This window comes from Hippocampus guttulatus, chromosome 8, assembly GCF_054856545.1.
Source record: "Hippocampus guttulatus isolate MCC_2025c chromosome 8, RoL_Hgut_1.0, whole genome shotgun sequence".
Lineage (NCBI taxonomy): Eukaryota > Metazoa > Chordata > Actinopteri > Syngnathiformes > Syngnathidae > Hippocampus > Hippocampus guttulatus.
In genome coordinates, this window is record NC_141268.1 from 20,775,610 (window position 1) to 20,796,315 (window position 20,706).

The following is a 20,706-nucleotide window of genomic DNA, read 5'->3' on the forward strand; positions in this document are numbered from 1 at the left end:
TTTTTTCAGACCGATACCAGTACAAGTATGCACTCTTTGGGTACTCGGTGGTACCGAGTACCAATATCCGTTGTTCTTTTCATATTTAAAATGTAAAATACGGCCAGTATCATATACCGATATCTGGTATTGGTACTCGCTCATCCCTAATTGACATGTCAATTTCAAATGGCAAACTATGGATTGTCAATGACATGGAACATAAAGAGAATCAATTGATTTTTTCAATCCCAGGGCACATTGAGAGATCTGTAGGCAGGTCGCCAGTCACTCGCAGGCTATTCATGACATATGCCGTAACAGGCGTAAAATGAAGTGCTCGGAGCTTGGGTGTTTGCATGTCGCTATACATTGAGGTGAAGCGCTTTCACTGGGGAGTCAACGTCCTCGGAAAACCGCCGCGCTCGGATTTCATGCTGCATATTTCAGACTCGAATGTCAAAAGACATCTGGAGGAAGAGCCCGCGGGGCGGCGTCCAATCGTTCCGAGGGAAAGCAGCTCAGTGGAACATGACACAGAAACGTTACGTCTGCGGATGTTTCTGACAAAATGGTTCCACTTGAAAGCCAAGTTCCCTTAGCAACAATTGTTGACTGCCGTGTTTGGAGAGGATCAAGAGTGACGACAGGTGGGATGCCGACATACTGTACCTTTGACCCTCAAGAATGCCCAAATAAGCCTCCTCTTTCTCATTTGTCACCTCACTTCACAGCAACTTTCACACAAGGCTTACTTACGTAAGCCACGGAGAGAGAGCTGGCTCAATCTCACTCCCACAAGTATTTACTGTGCCTCGGCTAACACCAACCGAAAGATGAACAAGCCTCTTGGGGAAGGCGTTGAGAAAATTCAGCCACCAAATTCAGTTCAACTCAGCAACTTGAAATTTGGTCGCCATGTCTATCATGGAGTCGGCCCACCCAAAAAAAAATCACGCCTTAACCCTCTCGTGCACCCTGTTACCTGATGACACGATAACGTGTCCACTCTCGTAACCACCGTCCCTGAAAGGGTTCAAGTCTGCAAGTTCAGATTCCAGCTTGTAGAAGGCACGACCAGAAGCTGGTTGGGAATTTTGATTGATATGATTTTTATCATATGTTGTAATTTACGAGCAGTAATATAATTTCATCAAGCCCATGCCGCAAACGAGTGCGGTCCTTCGGTGGAAGAACACAAGACGACGACTCCTTAATAATTAACTGCCAACTATCAGCTGGAATCTTGCAAAAGCGACAGTAAAAATTGCGACACGTCGCGAGGCGCCATGGGAAAATGGCAAAAGGACCAACAGGAAATGAAGAAAAACAATGTGAAATCGGTCGCTGTGCACGCCGAACGTGTGGCGGCAGTCGACAATGATGTCATCATTTCCAGCCAGTCACAATGATCCTTTTATAAAAGGATTATTTATGTAACATCTTAATCCCCACCGTAGGAAGCAGCGACATTGGGGTGTGGAGGTATTTAATGGGTGAGGGTTCGACTTTTTGTTCTAATCTGATTAGAATCTTTCTAGAACCAAGGACTTCAAATACCGGGAAATAATCATAAGAGAGGAGCTATTTTAGGGCCGTTTTGCTGTGGAACTTGTTTTAGATATTTTGGGGAAATTCAGCTCGAGAAATCAGTATCACTTGGTAGGCGTGTCTACCATGAGAAGACCCACCAAAATACAGTATCTCTTGGACCCACGCCATAAATTATATAGGGGTCGTACAATGACGAATTGGTCCAAGAGATTTTTTTTTTTTAATGCAGCACCTGAAGCCAGTTTCCTCTGAAACACAATTTGGCAAGCATGTCTGTCATGTATAGCCCCACAAAAAAAATCAACAACAACAAAAAAAAAAACATTTCCACTTCCAGGAGTCTAACTTGTTTAAAAGTTTTATTTGAAAATTCAAATTCAGCACTCGATTCATATCTGTCAAGAGTTAACCCACAAAAATATCTCAAGGACACAGTGGCCGTAAAAACCAACACAACCATTTTGTTGTCAACGTGACCGTTTCACAGTCGATTAGGCATTTCCGCCTGGACTTAAAAGAGGAACTTGCCCTCGGGATTTGGACGGATAGGTGATTGTGAAACATTAAAATTTGAGAGAACTGTGACAGAACGTTCTATTACAAGGTCAAATATTGGCCAAATATCTTGCTTTGCTTTGAACGCAATCATTCAACAAGGTTGACGTCAACCCCGAGGCGAGTAAACAAATGGGCTAGTCGAGGCATCCAAAGCGAAAAGTCTTCCTTGTTGCGACTGACCACTCCGTATACACTTACCGTACTTATTATTATTATTATAAATACGAGCTACAGCTGAGAGTACTCGGTAAAACCATTCAAACAAAACACGCAAATCATAGACACTCTCTTTTGATGATGAGTCACAAGCGGCTAGCCAGCTAATGTAATAATGTAGCCGTCTATATCTTTACTCTGTATACTGTCAAAAATGGGGACACGAACGCGTCACGCGGTGCAAATTAACTTGAATACACGCCTGCGATGATAGATTGATTTGATCTGGGGTAGCACAACAAATTAAAAATCCGCATGCAAACATCGCAACGCTCAAGAATGTGTTCAATTACACGAATGTGTGACAAAATGCGTGTTTTGACAAATGGAAATGGCATTAAATTCCCTGGAGCACACATGGGGGTGGGTAACATTTACGAGGTCGACATGTTCATGTGTTTCACTGGTGAATGGCAATAGGCTTTCTGTACATTGTGTTCTGCAGCTCATACGATCTGTATCATCTGATGTCAGGCGGTGGTTACAGTACAGACATCTGCATTTCATTAACTTGGACTTGATCTCCACCAACATTAAAATGATTGGCAATGATTTGAGCTTACAGTAACGACCTACTTCATGTTCAACATTTGCACTGAATGATTTGGGGTCCTCAACACAACCGTCTTCCTAAAGCTGCAGGCCTGGAAGTCGGCCAATTTGGTTTGTAGCAGCATCAAAATTTGATGATCATTTTGAGAAAGTTAGAAAAAAAAATAGCCCAGCACCAGTTTTTCTGATTGACACGAATATGTGTGGGCATGTTCATCATAACAGGATGGATGAAAAAGTCTCAAGGATTCAGGATATCCATCGAAGTGGAAGTCAGCCATTTTGGTTTGAAGCAGTGTCAAAGTTTGATGATCATTTTGGGAAAGCGGGAAACACCGTCAGGGGCTCCTGACTGACTTAAAATTGGGTGGGCATGTCTGGGTGGGTATCTTTATATAACCCTTGACCCTTTCTCTGTATCTACACACAGCCATTCACACTCACATTTACTCTACTGGGCAATTTAGTGGTCAATGAACCTGGAGTAAATGCTGAAATCAGCGCAAACGGTAGCAACATACAAATTGCACATAGGAAGACCTCAGAATTGTGAGGCAGACGTGCCAACCAGCACACTGTGCTAAGGACTTGATTCTCAAAAAAAAGCAAAACAATTGAAAAATAGTCAAAACCTGACTATCTATGTGTAAAAACTCTCTCTCTCTCTCTCTATATATATATATATATACAGGTATATATATTATAGTTTTTACACACACACACACACTATATATATATATATATATATATATATGTGTATATATGTGTACATATGTATATATGTGTATGTGGGGAGTGGCATTTTTTGAGTTTTTTTTTCTTCAAGCTTTTCTCTCTCTCTCTCTCTCTGTATATGTGTGTGTGTGTATACAGTGTGTATATATCTATATATATAGATATATATATATATGTTCGCTTTTTTTACGCTCTCTTTTACGATGTGGTGGAGCTTCTTCTTTATGATCGACGATCTTCATTAACCATAGCAACGGATGGGGGGCGGGGCACGGTCCCAAGTCGCCGCTGATTGGATAGCGACACGACTGCTCATGGTGCTATATAATGTGTGAATGTGCGGCGGCGAGCGGCCACCTTCACGCCGCTCGTCCACGTTCAATAAGGCCAGCAACGAGACGGCAGACAAGCGACTGACCGGGAGGGAGGCAAGAAGAAGAACATCCTTGCTTCTTTGTAGTGGAACAAGTAGAAGAAAGTCCGAGACCGAGAAATACCGGTGAGTGGTTATCGCGACTATGATGGCTGCCTTGGCGTTTGTGAGTTGCGCATGCGCAAGAAATCCACACAATGGTGTTTCTGGCCTTGTTGGTATTGCGCATGCGTGAGTGAGTGGCTCGTGGGCTTTTTTTTTCTGTACCCTACTAACACACTTTACGAAGTAGATACTCCATTTATTTTAGAAAAAATATGTATAAAAAAATTAATAACATTGCGCAGTATCACACACCGTGCACGTGACGTGTTGCAATTTACAAGAGAAAAAACAGCTTTGCATTGTACTGTACATGTCATGATGATTATGTAACTCGGATCACGATGCTACTGTACTTTATATGCTATCCTGAATGCTTGAATCAGCAGATTTATTTTTGGCTCCGGTATCCAGCCCACCTTCATTTTACATTCAATAGTAATTACTATTATGCAAACAAGCTATTACATTAAAACGCATGTTGGAAAAAAATGCAATCGTTTAATTGCTGCATGCGTGTCAAGGCCGTACGTGACTTGTACTGTCGTGGGACAATGGTGGGAACGGAGCCAAGATTCCAACAACTTGTATGTGACAACCAGTCACTTTATCATTTATTTGTTTAGTTGGCTTGTCGGGCATTTCGTTGGATACTCAGGAAGCCAATTAGTCAGTCAATATTTTATTTGATTCTCTCCAGTACTTTTTCACTCAGTCTCTTAATTGTTTGTTTGTCAGTCAGTTAGTTAGCAATGCAATCAGTCAGTGAGTTAGTTAGTCGGTGAGTTATTTCTCAGTCAGTCCAATTGTCATTTAGTCAGCTAGTCCATTTGTCAACTAGTCATTTGGTTGGTTAGTTAGTCAGTCAGTAGGTCTACTAGTTAGTGACTCCATCTGTTTGTCTGTTAGTTGGTGGACTACTTGGTTTGTCCATTGGATACCCAATTTGTTGGTCAGTTAGTTAGTTAGTTAGTCGGTCAGTTAACCAACCTGTTACTCAGTGAATAAATCAGTTAATCGTCGATTTATTCATTTAGTTAGTTTGCCAGTGAGTCAGGCAGTGACTTAATCAGTGATAGAGTGTGGCTGCTAATTTGCATAACTTTAGATTAGATTGCAAGTGCAGTTGGTATGGCGTCATTCAGTCCATTTGGATCCGAGGGCAACAAATTGGAAATTCCAATTGCATCATCTTTTCGATTTAAATCTTGCTTTCTCTTGAGGGAGTCAACAGGCACAATAGTCCCAGAGGGGAAAACAAAGCCGTTCCAAAAAAAAATGCGTTCCGTTGAAAATTAGCCCCACAAACAAATTGTACTGTCATTTTAGGAATGATGGAAATGTACAGAACAGTGGCAATAAGGAAATGATGGCCGAGAGGACTGGCTTCAGAAGTCATTTGCATTGCAAAGATTAACAAAAGGGGGAAAAAAAAAACTGACTGAACTCTCCTGACAGACACGGTGAAGAAAAAAATCATCCGTGCTTGTTTGTATACAGAAGCCACGCCAGCAGCTACTTTATGGCCTCATCGGCAGATAATTCCAATTAGGTTCCCCGTCTGGCCGTCCGCCGACAGAAGAAGCACCACTGACGAGCGACCGAAGGAGGTTAGCCCGTTAACGTCTTAACATTCGCGATCACTTCACTTGTGGTGCTGTGGTTTGGCGAACAAGTCGGGAACCAGCTGAGTCATGCTGCGGAGGCGTGGCCGTGGAAAGTTCAAAAAGTGAAAGCACTATGTCAAAGGCGCAACTCTTGGGACTATCCGGCCGGTTTATCAAAGTGCGTTATCAAAAGAGGAAAGAAATGGGCAAACTGCTGGCGCTATGACCCCAAAGCGTCAGGCGGCCAGTCGAATAACTCCATCCACCCGTGCCGGAACTTCTCACTAGTCATTTACGGGGGGAAAAAAACTACAATCCCAACAATATAGACTCAGAAGTGTACGTTTGGAAGTCATAAAACTGAAACTGAAGTTTCATCTGCTAAAAAGCAAAAAATGCCATGATGGATGTTTTGAGGGAATTATTTAACTATTATCTCACTAGTTACTGTAATTGCTGCAGCGTTTTGGTGTCCCATACAAGTTAGGCCTTGGAAAGTTAACCATAAAAAAAAAAGTGAAAACTCATGATGGATTTTTGCTGCCTTCCCAAAAACAGGGTTGTTGTAAATTTCTGATGAGGAAAACTTAAACGACTGACTAGGCTACTTGAAGTAAAATTTCCTACCCTTACAAAATCGGCGTGGCACAAATTGAAAATTGCTTGCCGTGTAAAAATATCACAAAAAAGATGTGAAAATGGAGTTTAGCCTCCTTGGCCAAAGTTCTGCGCATGTCCAAAAGGCCACGTCGAACGCAAACGGCATGGAACGAACATGTTGTGGAATGTTCCACATCTCCTCCCAACCCATGAAAAGTGACTTTTGTTTCCCCGCTTGGCCTGCCGAGGTCATTTCCACGGCGAGGCCGGGACACACAAGCTACGTTTTTGAGCGGGGTCCAGGTGGAACCGACTTGTTATATCAACCGACGAGGAGGAGGCCTCCGTGTTGGATGACAGCCAAGATGAGCTCCTTCCAGCGGACTCTCGGCTGCCAGGACTCCAACTTGGCTCCGTGCCAGACACTTATGCAACTGCACACCCTTTTTCTCTCTCTCTTGCTCTCTCACGCTCTCTCGCTCTACAAGCAGTGGTTGGGCTTTTATTTGTTCTATTCAAACAACAACTAATCCTCAATTCGCCGACTGACACCAAACACAACATCAGGACCGACCAGGGGTTCACAATCATGCTCAAGGACACTTGGACCTTGAGCCCACAACCCTTCCGGTGGGAGATGACCACTCTACCACCTGAGCCGCGACTCTGTGTGTGTGTGTGTGTGTGTGTGTGTGTGTGTGTGTGTGTGTGTGTGTGTGTGCGCGTGTGTGTGCGTACGTGCACATTTTTCATGATCTTGCCTGGCTAAGTCAGCATGACTTGGCAGAATTTCTGGCTCTGCCTACATTTCCCAGCATGCACTGCCAGTTAAATGTAGTTTTCAACGTGCTTGGCAGCTGCTATGTTGACCTAGTAGAGGAGTGGGCAAAAATTGGTGTGCTTGGAAGGGGGGGGGGTTGGCACATTTGATTGAATGAAAAATAGATATTTTAAAAAAATAATTTGTTCTCATAATTCTTTATTGATTAGAATTAACCAGTTATTTAATATGGGGCAGCAATGGATGATCATTTTAATACCCGATTAACCTGTTCATTTTGTCGATTAATCGATGAATCGAATTTTTTTAAATGATTTAATTTCCTTTTGTTTACTCAAAAAGGAGACATTATTTCAAATTGGCAATGCAGAAAATGCAAAAACATTGAATTCAAGAGGGCTGGGTATCAGTTACCATTGAATAAAATCTGAAACACATGCGCAACAAAAGGGACAATCTGAATAAATGACTAAACGCGTGTCTCTCTTTTGGTCGGCTCTCCTCAGTTGTCATTGTTTGCAATCTGAGGTGTGTTTCTGTGTGCCTGCGTGCGCACGTGGTTGCACAACTCTCTGGTTTCCGGGAGTCATGTTGCCATGTTTTAAATATGTGGGCAGATGACAGGAGTCATGAACTCACTCGCCTGGCCTCTCCCCGGGTAGGAAGGTGTGTGTCTGCGCTTGTGCGTGCGCACATCCGCGTGCGGGCACATTCTGAGTTTGTAATCGAGATCACAAAGGTGATGGGTATGATGTGACCAAAAAACAAAAACAAGGCAGGCGCCCTTACAAGTCGTGTGCCTTTGTTCTTTCTCCTCAGTCGACAACATGGAGCTTCACGACAAGGAAACGGTCTCCGGAGAGATTCTGCCGGTGGTGATCGTAGGTGAGCGAATCGGAAAACAACACGCTCACACTCACATTTGCGCGTACGCATTTACCGCACGCATCACATGCAAACGAATGGGTTGCCGTGACAGACCTTAGACGACACCTGCATTGTTTAACCAGATCCAATAGCCCGAACAAATATTCTGCCAGGAAACCGCGACAGACGACACAAAGTCGACATTTCTGCCTTTGCACACACCAAAATTGTGAAGACCGTAGACGTCAATCATATAACAGGAGCTTCCCTAACATGCGGCTTCCGATTGAAAGACCTCTTCTGCTGTTGACGCCTTATTTTGTGTTAGCCGTGCGGACTTGGTGCACAGCGCCGCTTTCGGTGTCTGTCCGAATGTCATATGCTCAAACGCAATCTATACATACGAGCGAAAGACATACTGGAGAAATCGGGCCGATATCGAAAGCCGCAGTGTACTTTTGAGTTTTGACACCTTGACGAAAGAGTTTCCTCTTACTTCAGAGATATGTCTCTATGCCCTTTTTTTTTTTTTTTTTTTTAATGAGGATAGGTCTTGTAATGACATATTAGCCACCCCCCAAAATCTGCAGATCTCAAATTGCTTGAGAACGTGATGTGAACGCAAATTAGTACAGTCAAAGATTTGGATTTACTCTGGGCTTTTTATTGGGAATTGTTGATATTGTTAGTGTTATGTCTAGAATGCGTTTCTGTTTATTTAATTTGTGGGCTGTGGGGGGGGGGGGGTGCGCAATGTCTTAAATAGGGAAAAAAGAAATGAAAGGATTCATATCTTAACTGAAAATTTCTTGTTGTATTCCAAAAACCACTCGTGTCATTCTTAAAACCAGCGACTAAAGACCGCAAATGTTTGGGGCCTTTGGCTAATGATTTAATAAGTAAAAACATTTTTTTTAAAGAACTAATTATCATTAAGAGGGATCATCAGGTAAATACCCGGAAGGGTAAAATAAAGCGAGCCAAAGAGCATTTCCTTCTGGCACTTTGGCACCACTTGACAGGAAATGTTCCTGAAAATGATGATAAACAGAAACATTATGATAGCGGTGAGGTATGGCCATACAACCCAGGAAGTTATCGATATTCAAAATGATTCATAACATGCGTCACGAATGTATACTTGTATGCAAGTTTTTTTTTTTTTTTAAGTTTGATTGTTGTGATCCGTGTGTGATTGTTGGTTTCTATCCAATTCGAGCACAAAGTTCAAAGTACGATGTGTGCAAATTTGCCGATTCATGGCTCAGGACTAAAACGTTTCCAGGAAGGGGGATGTCACAATTCACTGAAAATCAATTGAAAATCGATTTTGGCTGCTTAGAATATGCATCACTGCAAAAAATAAAAATAAAAGAATCGATGAAATTTTGATCACTAAAGCATTTGTAATGTCAAATCCGTTGTCCATGTATTCATGTTCATGTTTAAACGCCGAGACAAAAGTTGTGTCGTTAATGGTTAGTTTACGAAGAGCATATCCCAATGTTGTGGCGCGACGCAAAATGGTTTCGGATTCCAGGGAGGAAGAACAAAAAGGTCGATTGCGTGAAGTGTGACAAATATTGAGAGCGTGTGACATTGGACACTCGATCTCGCGCCCTGAAAGGCCCGCTCTTCTTAATCCCTGTTTCCCAGGTAACGGCCCCTCTGGGATCTGTCTGTCATACCTGCTGTCGGGCTACACCCCCTACCTGTCGCCCGGCGCGTCGCATCCCAACCCGTTGCTGCACAGCAAACTGGCCGAGCAGCCCGGCCTGCCCCTGCTGGAGCAGGACTTGGAGTACCTGTGCGAGGGTCTGCAGGGGCGCTCGTCCAACCCGGTGGCCGTGCTCTTCGACTCGCTGCTGTTGCCCGACAGCGACTTCGGCCTGGACCACATCTCCCCGCTCGAGTGGCGCTATGAGCCGGAGAGAGCCGTGCCACACTTGGTGCTGGGGAAGGGGCCCCCGGGAGGAGCCTGGCACGTAGGTGTTGCGCACACATGCTAACCCGTCGTTCCGACTGCGTTGCCAGACAGTTGATCCTCATTTGTGTGCCTTCAGGCCATGGAGGGCTCCATGCTAACGCTAAGCCTTGCTAACTGGATGGAGCTGCCCGGACTTAAACTGAAGGAGTGGATGAAAGACAAGAGAAGGTAAAGTACGTTCCGACGTTGGCTCTTTGGGTCTCAGCACCAAGATCGGTGGATTGGTGTTTTTTATTTTTTATTTATTTATTTTTTTAGGTGGCCTTGATAGCAAAAATAAATAAAAAATGTATGCATTTTTGTGCATGTATCCTGGTGGAAATTTTCGAAGTCTAGGAGCACAAACCCCCCAAAACTCACAAAATCTGAACCACAACAAGAACACAAACCAGAATCAAAACCATAAGCTACAACTAAGACCAGGACACTCACCAGAATCGGTCTCAGAACCAAACTACTACACGACCATAGCAAAGCTAGAAATAAAAATTGGACCCAAAACAATGAGACTAACCAGAAGCATAATTAAAAGGCATAAGCCCGAGCAGAAATCGGGACCTTAACCAGAAGTAGAACCGGAACCAATCAATAACTGAACCAGAATAAAAACTCAAGTATGACGACTGTATAACCAGTAAGTGAACCAAAGCAAGAATGTCAAGCAACACGAATCAGAACTACAAATAAAACGGAAACAATGAGCCCAACCAGAACCAACACAACTGAAACAAGAATCCAATCTATAAAGTGGAAGAAGGGCTTCTAAGTCCAAGTGTTTTGTTTCCAACGCCAGAAACGTGCGCAACGACCGCGCCACGCCGGCCGAGATCGCCTCCTACTACCAGCACTATGTGTCCCAAATGTCCCTGGAGGACAACTTTGCCTGCGGGACCACCGTCACCTCGGTCACCAGGCAGCCCGCAGATAACCGCGACGCCCGCGGCTGCTGGAGGATTAAAGGACTGCAGTGCCGAGAGGGCGAGGATCTTGGAGGTAGGGACAATAATCGGGCGACGATTGTCGGCTACGTTCGTCAGGTGTGCAAGTCGCATGTTTTCGGGCTTTTAGGCAGCTGATTAAAGCTGTTGGTTGGGTCGGGGGGGGGGGGGATTTGTCCTGTTGAAATCATTTCAATAAAATCAATGTGGTCATATGCTAAGCTAAAGTTGCTACTTTGCGTTCATCACATTTACCAGCCACATGGCGATTAGCATTTAGCATGAGTGTTGTATTTAGTGTCGGCACCTCGTCAATAGCAATTTAGCATATATTAGCATTTGTAATAGCATGGTAAGCTAATAGTCTGGCAAATCCGCCGCTCATTGTCTTCTTTCCTCCACTAGACGATTCTCCCGTGGAGCAGGTGCCCTTCTCCCTGCTGGCACGCAACGTCGTGTTGGCGACGGGCACCCACGACATCCCCGCCCGGCTCGGCGTGGAGGGCGAGTCGCTGCCCTACGTGTGCCACTCCTTCTGGGAGCTGGAGGGCGCCATCTCCCGTGGCGAGCTGGACGAGTCGTCGGACCCGGTGCTCGTGGTGGGCGCCGGACTTACGGCCGCCGACGCCGTGCTGGCGGCCCACCACCTCAACACGCCCGTCTACCACGCCTTCCGCCGCGCCGTCACCGACCCCGGGCTCATCTTCAACCAGCTGCCCAAGATGCTCTATCCGGAGTACCACAAGGTCAGCGGGTTTTATTACGAACTGTAAAAATACAAGTTTGCAGTACAATGTGGTACGAACACACGGTGAGCCCAATTGTGTTCAGCTCGTCATTCACGTTTTCCACATTTTCTTATGTGACGGGAAAAAGTACACTTTTATTTTTTTTGCAGATCTCTTACAATATAAATAACTAAGGAAAGCATCTAGGAAATATTCGCAGTCCTTCCGTTATTCCACATTATGTTGCAGCCTTATTTCAGCCACAACTTTTTGACACTTGACATTTTCCCCGCGTCTCTTTTCAGGTTCACCAAATGATGATGCAGCAGCAGCACCAGTCCGCGTCTCCTCTGGACTCGTCTTCCTCGCCTCCACGCTTCTCGTCCTCCTCTTCCTCATCGTACTCCGGCTACCTCAGCTTCCCGCGCCACCGCGTGGTCTCTTTCCGGCCGGACCGCAAATGCGTCTTACAGTCGGACTCGGGCCAGCGTAGCGTGGTGCAAGTATCCAAGGCGCTGGTGCTGATCGGTGCCCACCCCAACTTGTCCTTCCTGCCCGAGCAGGGCCGCCCTCTGGGGGTGCGCCCGGATGAGGCCGTCACCTGCCGCAGGAACCCCATCGACGTGGATCCCTTCACCAACCGCGTGGTGGCGGCCGACGGGCCCGGCATGTACGCCATGGGGCCGCTGGTAGGGGAGAACTTTGTGCGGTTCCTGAAGGGTGGCGCCCTGGCCATAGCCAGCGATATCGCCAAGGGACAAAGGGGGGGCGACGGCGTGGGAGCGCCAGGGTCCTCGGACCAACTGGCTGATAAGTGGGTGGACAGGCAGGCAGAGGTGTTACGATTGTAGCAGCTGGAGAAGTGAAGGTGCAAATGGCCTTCCTTCGTCATTGTGCAATTGGACTTTAAAAGAAAAAATCTGCTTCTTTTTTTATTTTTAACTTTCATTTCATAGCGGTGGTTTTACCGGGCGTCCTCGAGCCGTAGCTTGGGCCTACATATCCTAATATGTGATAAAAATATTTGCCATGCACTACTTTCAAATTCATCTACCCTATCCTCTGTTATTTGATGTTTTTGTGCTTAGGTCAAATCCATGTCTGACATAAAAGTAGTGCTTTGGTGCCCACCTGTGGCATATTAGTGCCAAGGACCTAAATTTTGCTCCGACGTTTACGTGACATGGTAAAATTTGTCATTACCGTTCCTTCACGGCTCACCTGTTTTCCGAAGCTGAGCCATGATTGGTTGTTACCTGAGCACTGAACAACTGTGATGTATTTTTCAGTCGAAATCAAATGGCAAAATGGCCGACCATCGCCCCCCCCCCCCCCCCCCCCCCCCATGCCGCGCTTCGACTGATGAGGCTGCAAAGCGTAGAACATATTCTTGGAAAGAAAAGTGTGCTCTTGACTTGTCCTTTAAATAATAGCTCAGCTATGTCAACACATGAGCACAATTAGGTTGAAGTGAGGCTAGAGCCCTGTCAAACAGAAGAGCAACACTTAGCTGCTATTGTGTGGCATCTGCGGGAGTTCATGAACTCGTTTGGGCGCATCACTTAATGGCAAATTTTTGCCGTTTGCGGCATGGTTCCTTCTTCTACATGATACGGATCTCATATCTTTTTTTTTTTAATTGTCTGGTTGCTACCAGATGGCAGCAAAGGACAACATTTGTCCAAATGAAGCTCCTCAAATCAAAATGACGGCAAAGCACAGAAACGGCATAATAGGTGTGGGTTTTTACTTTTTTTTTTTTTTAATGCGCAGCTAAAGTTGCCATCTGGTGTGTGTCTACCACTTTAAGAACCTCATCCTAACCTCAACCCGGTCACATGACCAAAACAACAAAAATAGGTCAGTCAAGCCGAAATTTGGGGTTCCTTCTTTTTTTTTTTTTTTTAATATCCATTTGTGTGATCATTCTTACGATAAGAATATATTCTGTGTCTATATAACTATTCTTCATTCCATGACCAAAGTCATGATTCAATACACTGTGATGACTCTTGACAGTTTTGTTCATCTTCATCTGACACTGTTCACACGGCACCTACTGTATGCCTTTCTTCCTTCCCTCGGGCCTACTTTTATTTCACAGCCATACTTTCTTCAAACATACTTCAAAAATACCTTTCTGACTTCCTCCACTTGCTTTGTGTAAAAAAAAAAAAACAATTGGAGCATATCCCTACCTCTGGCCCAGAGATATGCTAATGAGTGAGGATACTTCAACGTAAAATGGATGCCCCACATTCAGAATGTGTACGCAGAGGTTATAAATAATATTGGAATTTTAATGTAAAAATGCTATATTTGTAATTTTTTTATATTGCTTTTTGTGATATTTAAAAAAAACCCAAAACGTTTCTAAATCAAGTTTAAATGTACATTGTATGTTTTTGACTTTTTTGCATATTTTTTTTAAACATTTGTTTAAACTTGAAGTTTGTTCATGTGTAAAACATGAAAACACCGCGTGGTCTTCACCAGCTTCCAAAATGACACCACAACTTTGTATGCAGACAAAATAGACCTTGGGTCGAAAAATGCAAACACTGGATCCTTCATTTTGGTTGCTCGCTGACCTCGGACCTCGCTTGATAACTTTATTCCTCACCCCTCCATGTCCCTGCAAGAAAAGAATTTAGACTTTTCCCAATGATGATTTACTTAAAAGTTAATCATTGGCAACACCGGGGGACAAAAGGACAGTAGAACAGTTTGAAGTTACCTTACTTGACCTAAAAATTCAACCAAAAAAAAAGCTAATTTATTTCACTTTTTAAAAGCAAATTTAGTCAAGTTGTTCTCATTTCTAAACTTTTTTTTAACCATTTGAAATAATATAAAGACAATTGTTTTTATGTGCCGGTGACGTTTTAGGTCCGATTTTAATAGTATTTGCTGTCATACGTCGTTTAAAAAAAAAAGACGCCAAAGCAAAATTTTAACTTGTGTTTTTAATCCTTTCAAACTTTTTGTACGATATGACAAAATTTCCTGTTGTTTGCACTCCAAATTGGACCACTTTTTTGGCCACTATGCGACAACAATATTTGATTTATTGGCCAAACATGCAAAAGCAAAACACATTTATGCTTGTACTGTATTTGAAATGAACCGATCATCCTGTCTCAATGATGTTTGTGTTGAACTTTAGTCAACTTGTATGTATAGTTTTGCGAACTCGGACACTGAATTGGCTCGTTTCAGACAAGCCAGTGGTGCCTTCCAATCTCATGCAATCAATAACGAAATGATTACATTTAGATTGTTGTCTACTTCAATATGCACAAGATGATGCTTGTACTCCATATGATGTTTGTATCCAATCAAATTGTGTACATTAAAGGCACTTCTGTGCAAACCTACCTATTCCCTATCTGTTTAGTTCAACCCAATTTACAGGTTTTGGAAGATACCATTCATTGTTAGGGCGATTGTTTGTGATTATTTTGCAGACTGAAAAATTCTTAACAAAAAAAACCAACGCTTCAGTTGATGTGAAACTCGTTTGTTTCTACATGACTGCATTACACTGCATATTTTTTAAAGACAATTATATAATTTAGTAAATTGCTAATTGATTGGTTTTAAATGGTAAAATAAAATATTTCTAAAAATAAACGTTTTCTAAGTGGAAAAACAGGAGCAAGCAATTCATTTTCATTAAGTGGTGTTGTCTCATGCCACCAGATGTCACTGTTGTACAAGGTAGAACAAATGCAGTCGTTTTTCAACTTTTCAGAAGGTACTATACTGTACTACCCAAGAAAGAATGTCTTACTCTCACACGGCGTTAAAATACTGTATAGGAAAAGTAAAAAAGTCCACAAACTATTTGATTAAAATGTATTACACATAAGAGTTCCACTAACCTGAAACTCAATAAATGTTTTAAAAACAAGCACCGGTTAAAGATTCAGTGCAAACGTATTGAACTTGAACGTTCATTACAACCGAACCGAGGGAACCTTGGTTTGTAATGTATTGCATGGGCATTGCGTGCATAATATGATGCAATACAATACTTTACAATGCATCTTTATTCGTATAGTGCTTTCACAATCGTTGCATCTGTAACAGAACTGTTTTACAGAACATTTAACAGAAAATAACAATAATCCAACAGATCACACAAGATAAATGTGTCAAATGAGTGTATAAGGAAAGAGGGATCCAATCTACACAAAAAAAACAAAAACATTCCATTATTCCCGTTTCCATGGAAACCAGACTGGGATTTGGCTGGCCCCAATGATTCAGCACATCTAAAATGGTTGCTATGGCGACATTGGGTAGTGACTCGCTTGTTGCCAGGGGATGACTCAGCCAAACACACACACACACACACACACACACGCACACACGCACACGCACACGCACACACGATGTACAATGTACAATGACAATAAAGTCTTACTATTCTATTCTACTCTATTCTATTTTGTTCTGTATAACAGTACTCTGTTAGTCTTGACTTACTAAAATTAATTATGGCTGACTAATAAGTTGACTGACTGTTTAGTCACTCGTTTTTCCGCCCCTCCTGGACACCCCCACAACTTCTCTCTACAACAAACACCTCCCTCCACCGGGATACGCAACGTCAAGCCATCAGGACGCAGTCATAACTACATAACGACCCAGACTTCAAAATAAAACGTGTGCCTGCGTGTGTGTGTGTGTGTGTGTGTGTGTGCGTGTGTGTGTGCGTGTGTGTGCGCGCGTGTGTGTGTGTGCGTGTGTTTGTGTGTGGTGGTGAGTGTTTCAGTAGTGTGTGAGAAAAATTTGTAGCATTGACAGAATTTCAGTGGTTCGTAAGGAAAGGTTTCGGCTGTGTGAATGAGATGTTGCAGTCGAGTGTGTGAGAGTTTATTTTGTGTGTGAGAGCATTTCAGTAGAGGATATGAGCTGCTGAAAATCTGTAGTGTGTATGAGAACTTTTCAGTAGTGTCTTTGTGTAACGGTTTCAGTAGTGTGTGAGTAAAACAAAATCAGTTGTGTGTGTGAGACCATTTTAATTTTGTGTATGGAGTGTTTTAATTTTGTGAATGAGAGTTTTTTTTCTGCCCCGATGAGTTTTGTATATGAGTGGAAAGCATTCTGTTTTGCGTGTGAGAGTATGCCAGGTGATTTGAGAGCTCTCGTTTACTACACATGCACGACTGAAACGCACTCACATCCACCATTGAAGTGATTTTTTTCACTCATTGCTGAAATATTCTCTCACACACTGTACGCACGCACATACACACACACACACACACACACAAACATTCTGACTCTTGTCGATATTTGTTGTTCATAATGACAACTAAAACTCTCTCACAGCCTCCTGAAATATGTGTATCATATGAGCGTATATCAGCGTGATGTTTGAAAGAATTTCTGCAGCGTACGTGAGAGTGTTCTAGTAGTTTTTGTGTGAGAGTGTCTCAATCGTGCGCATGGGAGGTAATTATAAATTACTTCCCTGCACTCTGACTGCCTGTCTCTTTCTAGAAGGACCAAGTCCGATGATGGAATTGAGATTTTATTTTGAAATTATGCACAGGATGTAGAAATTGCTGGCGACGACTACCTTGGTGACTCCGAGAAAACCACACACGTTACATATGCACGACGAACATTCTCACTTGAAATAACGAGGTCGGAGCGAGGACTCCCCGTCGGTTGCAGATAGTGCTGCGTCTGAAACTCGTCACAAGGCAACAACGACGGTCCGCCGGGAAACGATGACGCGTGAATTTCGTTTTTAGAAAAAATAATAATAGCATTTAAAAAGAAGTAGAAGGACGGAAGAGCGACCGAGAGACGAAGTGGTGAAGTAGCGCTCTGTCCACGCTCGTAGTTTCAGGTTGCTAGCGGAGTTAGCCACCTAGCCGCGGTTAGCTCGCAGTCAGCGGCCAACTTTTCATCATATCCCGGCCAAGCTCGCTCGTTTCCGTCAGGAAAAATGTGCTCTTCTTCGGGACATTTATCCGCATGGCCGGCGGCTAGCATCGGCTGAGAGCCTCCCTTCTCTATTTTTGTGTCCGTTTTTCTTGTACTGCACATTTTTGGAGCTGTTGATTTGACGCACACATACACAGACTGGACTTTTGCCCTACGAGTGCTGTAACGTTAACCTCCTCCAAAGGCCTCCATTTGTCCTACCATTGGGAGTATTTGAAAACTTCATTTTTTTACATTATATTTTATTCGTTTTTCTTTCAAAGAAGACCAAGTTGTCCCGGAGGATTTTTTTTTGCCTGTGTGGAAAATGGATGCGGGCATAGAGAAGGAATGCAGCGCCTTGGGAGGTCTCTTCCAGCTCATCATGAACGACATGAAGGTAATCATGTTTAAATCACATTTCAATGAGGTTTTGATGGATTAAAAATAAATAGCAGCTTCAAGGGAGACGAGCTTCATTCATTGTTGAGGATTTTCCGCTTCGTCCACGCACATTGTTTGGCCTTCTGTTTACGTATAAGCAAAGCGAATAATGCAAAAATGTCAACGTCAAAGGAATCGGAGATTGACAACGCGTGAAAATAAGGACTGCAACTTTACTTTTAGCATTTTTAATACGTTTCGGACTCAGTGATACACAGGTATTTTGTTTATTTCTTTTCATATAAGCGTTTTGGAGGATGCATCGATGGATGGACATTGGCACCCTGAGATACGAGCCATCGTTGAACCGACTTTTTTTCCTTTGACTTGCGAGTGTGAACTTACAGGCCGTGAACTCAACCGACTTGATAAGTTCTTAACAGTAATTTGGCATAAAATGAACAGGTTTTCATAATTTAGGCTTCCATCTATTCCTTACCAGCCTTAGTTGAGGTGTACTGTCCAACTATACATTAACCCCCCGCCCCACAAATGACACATTGTTTATTTAAAACCAGCCACTTAGCTTCGCTTTTAACACCATCATCCAGAATGTGACAGAGATGCATTTTAAAGTCATACACATTCAAAGTCAATAATTCTAATGAAGATCATGAGGATGGTTTTCGTTACATTGAATTCTCCAACTGGAATTAGGCCACCTGAAAATGGGTAAAAGGGGGCAACTTTTTACCAGCTGTGTCCTTTTTTGTTCTTTGCGCCTCTCATCGAGGCCGTCTGGCTAGCCAAACGCATTTATTTTATTTATTTTAATCCGTAAAATTGGTTGTTTGCCTCAAAGTGACCAACTACAGTATAAGATCGGAAGTCATATAATGAATGCGTTATTTGCATGTTGGTGAGATTTAAGCCTTATAGCATAGTTGCTGAAGTATTATTTTAAAAATTTAGGGGAAACAAGAAAGCCACCCACGAGTCAACCTTTTTGACTTGGATGACTGAGTATTTTAAAAAAAAATACACGACAAAAAAAAACATGACTACATTCAGCAAGTGGATATAGCATTTTTTAAAAGTTTTTCCCTTATTCACGTGACTTAAGTGCGATGAGAAATTATTTTATTTACTTTTACAGCGAAAATACAACTTTCCTCCTAAAAAAGAAATGAAGACTTCCATCCGTCTTTTATACTAAACTCACTAATTGATGACTGAAAAAAAATGTGACATTTTACAAAAATACAACCTTTTTTTGGATCAATTTCTTGAAAACTACAATTGTTTTCTCTGAAATACGTGTCTGTCTTGTCTAAAATTCTGCTTGATTTCTGAAGATTGATTTCTTTCTTTTTACTTTTTTTATCTACCTTATTTTCTGTCAAATTATTACTGTATATATGTTTTATGTTCAATTTCTGAAACGCAGACAAACTTCTTAACTTCTTTCTCATTGAATAATTTTTTATTTTTATTCCATCTAGGAGTACATCCTCTCTGTATATTTCCTTATGAGTCATGCTTACGAATGTAGTCATTTTCGATTGATCATGGATGAACGTTTTAAGAGCTTCTGATAGGCCAGGAAGCGCACGGAGGTGCAGCGGCGTCGCTAAAATCAAGCCGTGGATAACGGCATAGGCGGGCCAAGGTCTGAAACAAAAGACGAAGGCGGAATGTGGCACGTGACGTCTCCATTGAGGCTTTTACTGTCTCGATTGTGACATGATAATGACACGATAAAGTTTCTTGGCTTGAGAAATCCGCCAAGGTTTGCGTAACGGCGGTACCATGAATGACTCCCGGCGACCTGGCGATTATTTGCAAAATTTCTCATTTGATATCTGGCAGCCTGGCGGACAAAGGGGAGGAAATAAGGAGCTTCGGGTTTCACCCCGATGTCAAACAATTTGCTGCTCACCTGATAGAACTTGTAGAACGAGACGTGACTCATGTGGACTCGAACATAACCGGGAAGAGGCGCGCGCGCGTGTGTGTGTGTGTGTGTGTGTGTGTGTGTGTGTGTGTGTGTGTGTGTGTGTGTGTGTGTGTGTGTGTGTGTGTGTGTGTGTGTGTGTGTGTGTGTGTGTGTGTGTGTGTGTGTAAACCAGACTCTCTGTCACTCTCTGGCCACCTCTACATGGAGCAGAAGCTTGTAGTGTGCTGGGCAAGCTTCTGGACAGTTCTTTTTTTTGTTTGTTTTGTTGTTGTGAACCTTGACTGTGGATGATGAGATGAACAAGGCCTTCTCAGTTACAGCTTGGGTTACAAGGCATTGGGTGAGGCGCGCGCATGCCTATGGCTTGGCCACCCCTCAGTAAGGCGTTTTGTCACCTTGGCCGCCCCACCAAAACATTTCTGGCTATGCCCATGCATGTGAGAGTGTGCCTGCGCGTGAGAGTGTGGCGACGTGTGACACGTCAATGAGAGTATATGTGTACGTGACGGGGTTTGTGAGAGTGAGTTTGAGAATGTACACAAGCCGGTGTGTGCACGTGAGTGTGAGAACGTGTGCGTGTGAATGTCGGTGTGTTTCTTCAAACCCTGGTGTGAGAGCGTCTGTTGTTTGTTTCTGAATGATCAAGTGTGTGTTAATGAGGGCGTGGCGCCGCGCGAGAGTACGTTCTTGAGAATGCGTGCGAAAGCCAGTGACTGTGTATCGTTTGAGAGGCAGTGAGCGAGCGCGCGTATGTGTGAGATGAGTCCGCGCGTGTGTTTTCTTGAGCGAAAGTGTGCACGTGTTCGAGTGGGTGTTTGTGTGAGAGAGTGAGTGTCTGAGGGAGC

The 20,706-nt window shown here is 43.3% G+C and overlaps 2 protein-coding genes and 1 long non-coding RNA gene across 7 annotated transcripts in view; 2 read left to right on the top strand and 1 right to left on the bottom strand.

Annotated features, from left to right (window-relative positions):
• Positions 1-3,710: 3,710 nt before the first annotated feature.
• osgn1 (oxidative stress induced growth inhibitor 1) lies at positions 3,711-14,954 on the top strand. Of its 3 annotated transcripts, none has more exons than XM_086118009.1 (7): positions 3,711-4,093; positions 7,877-7,942; positions 9,581-9,909; positions 9,988-10,079; positions 10,705-10,904; positions 11,255-11,595; positions 11,883-14,954. In XM_086118009.1, exons 2-7 carry the CDS (start codon positions 7,885-7,887, stop codon positions 12,426-12,428), a joined length of 1,566 nt encoding a protein of 521 aa, XP_085974135.1. In that variant the 5' UTR covers positions 3,711-4,093; positions 7,877-7,884; the 3' UTR covers positions 12,429-14,954. The 3 variants fall into 3 exon arrangements, with proteins under 3 accessions (XP_085974135.1, XP_085974136.1, XP_085974137.1); XM_086118010.1 differs by lacking the exon at positions 3,711-4,093 and adding an exon at positions 7,225-7,796; XM_086118011.1 differs by lacking the exon at positions 3,711-4,093 and adding an exon at positions 7,225-7,723.
• Positions 14,955-17,228: 2,274 nt separating this feature from the next.
• Positions 17,229-20,706, top strand: part of mtss1 (MTSS I-BAR domain containing 1) — a 29,492-nt gene continuing 26,014 nt past the window's right edge. For all 3 annotated transcript variants that reach the window (XM_086117383.1, XM_086117385.1, XM_086117387.1), the window contains exon 1: positions 17,229-17,920. In XM_086117383.1, coding sequence (XP_085973509.1) covers positions 17,849-17,920 — 72 coding nt within the window. In that variant the 5' untranslated portion in view covers positions 17,229-17,848. The remainder of the gene's footprint in view (positions 17,921-20,706) is intronic.
• On the bottom strand, positions 18,360-19,902 carry LOC147201798 (uncharacterized). The gene is made up of 3 exons (XR_015101578.1): positions 19,844-19,902; positions 19,449-19,575; positions 18,360-18,626 (listed from the first exon to the last, which is right to left on the bottom strand). It is a non-coding gene; the product is annotated as an uncharacterized LOC147201798 (long non-coding RNA).

Bases quoted from the DNA above. Each gene is read 5' to 3' on its own strand.
- osgn1 (XM_086118009.1), top strand. From the start codon at position 7,885: ATGGAGCTTCACGACAAGGAAACGGTCTCCGGAGAGATTCTGCCGGTG. The intron at 7,943-9,580 runs GTGAGCGAATCG...CCTGTTTCCCAG, and splicing joins TCTGCCGGTGGTGATCGTAG to GTAACGGCCCCTCTGGGATC. The intron at 11,596-11,882 runs GTCAGCGGGTTT...GTCTCTTTTCAG, and splicing joins TCTATCCGGAGTACCACAAG to GTTCACCAAATGATGATGCA.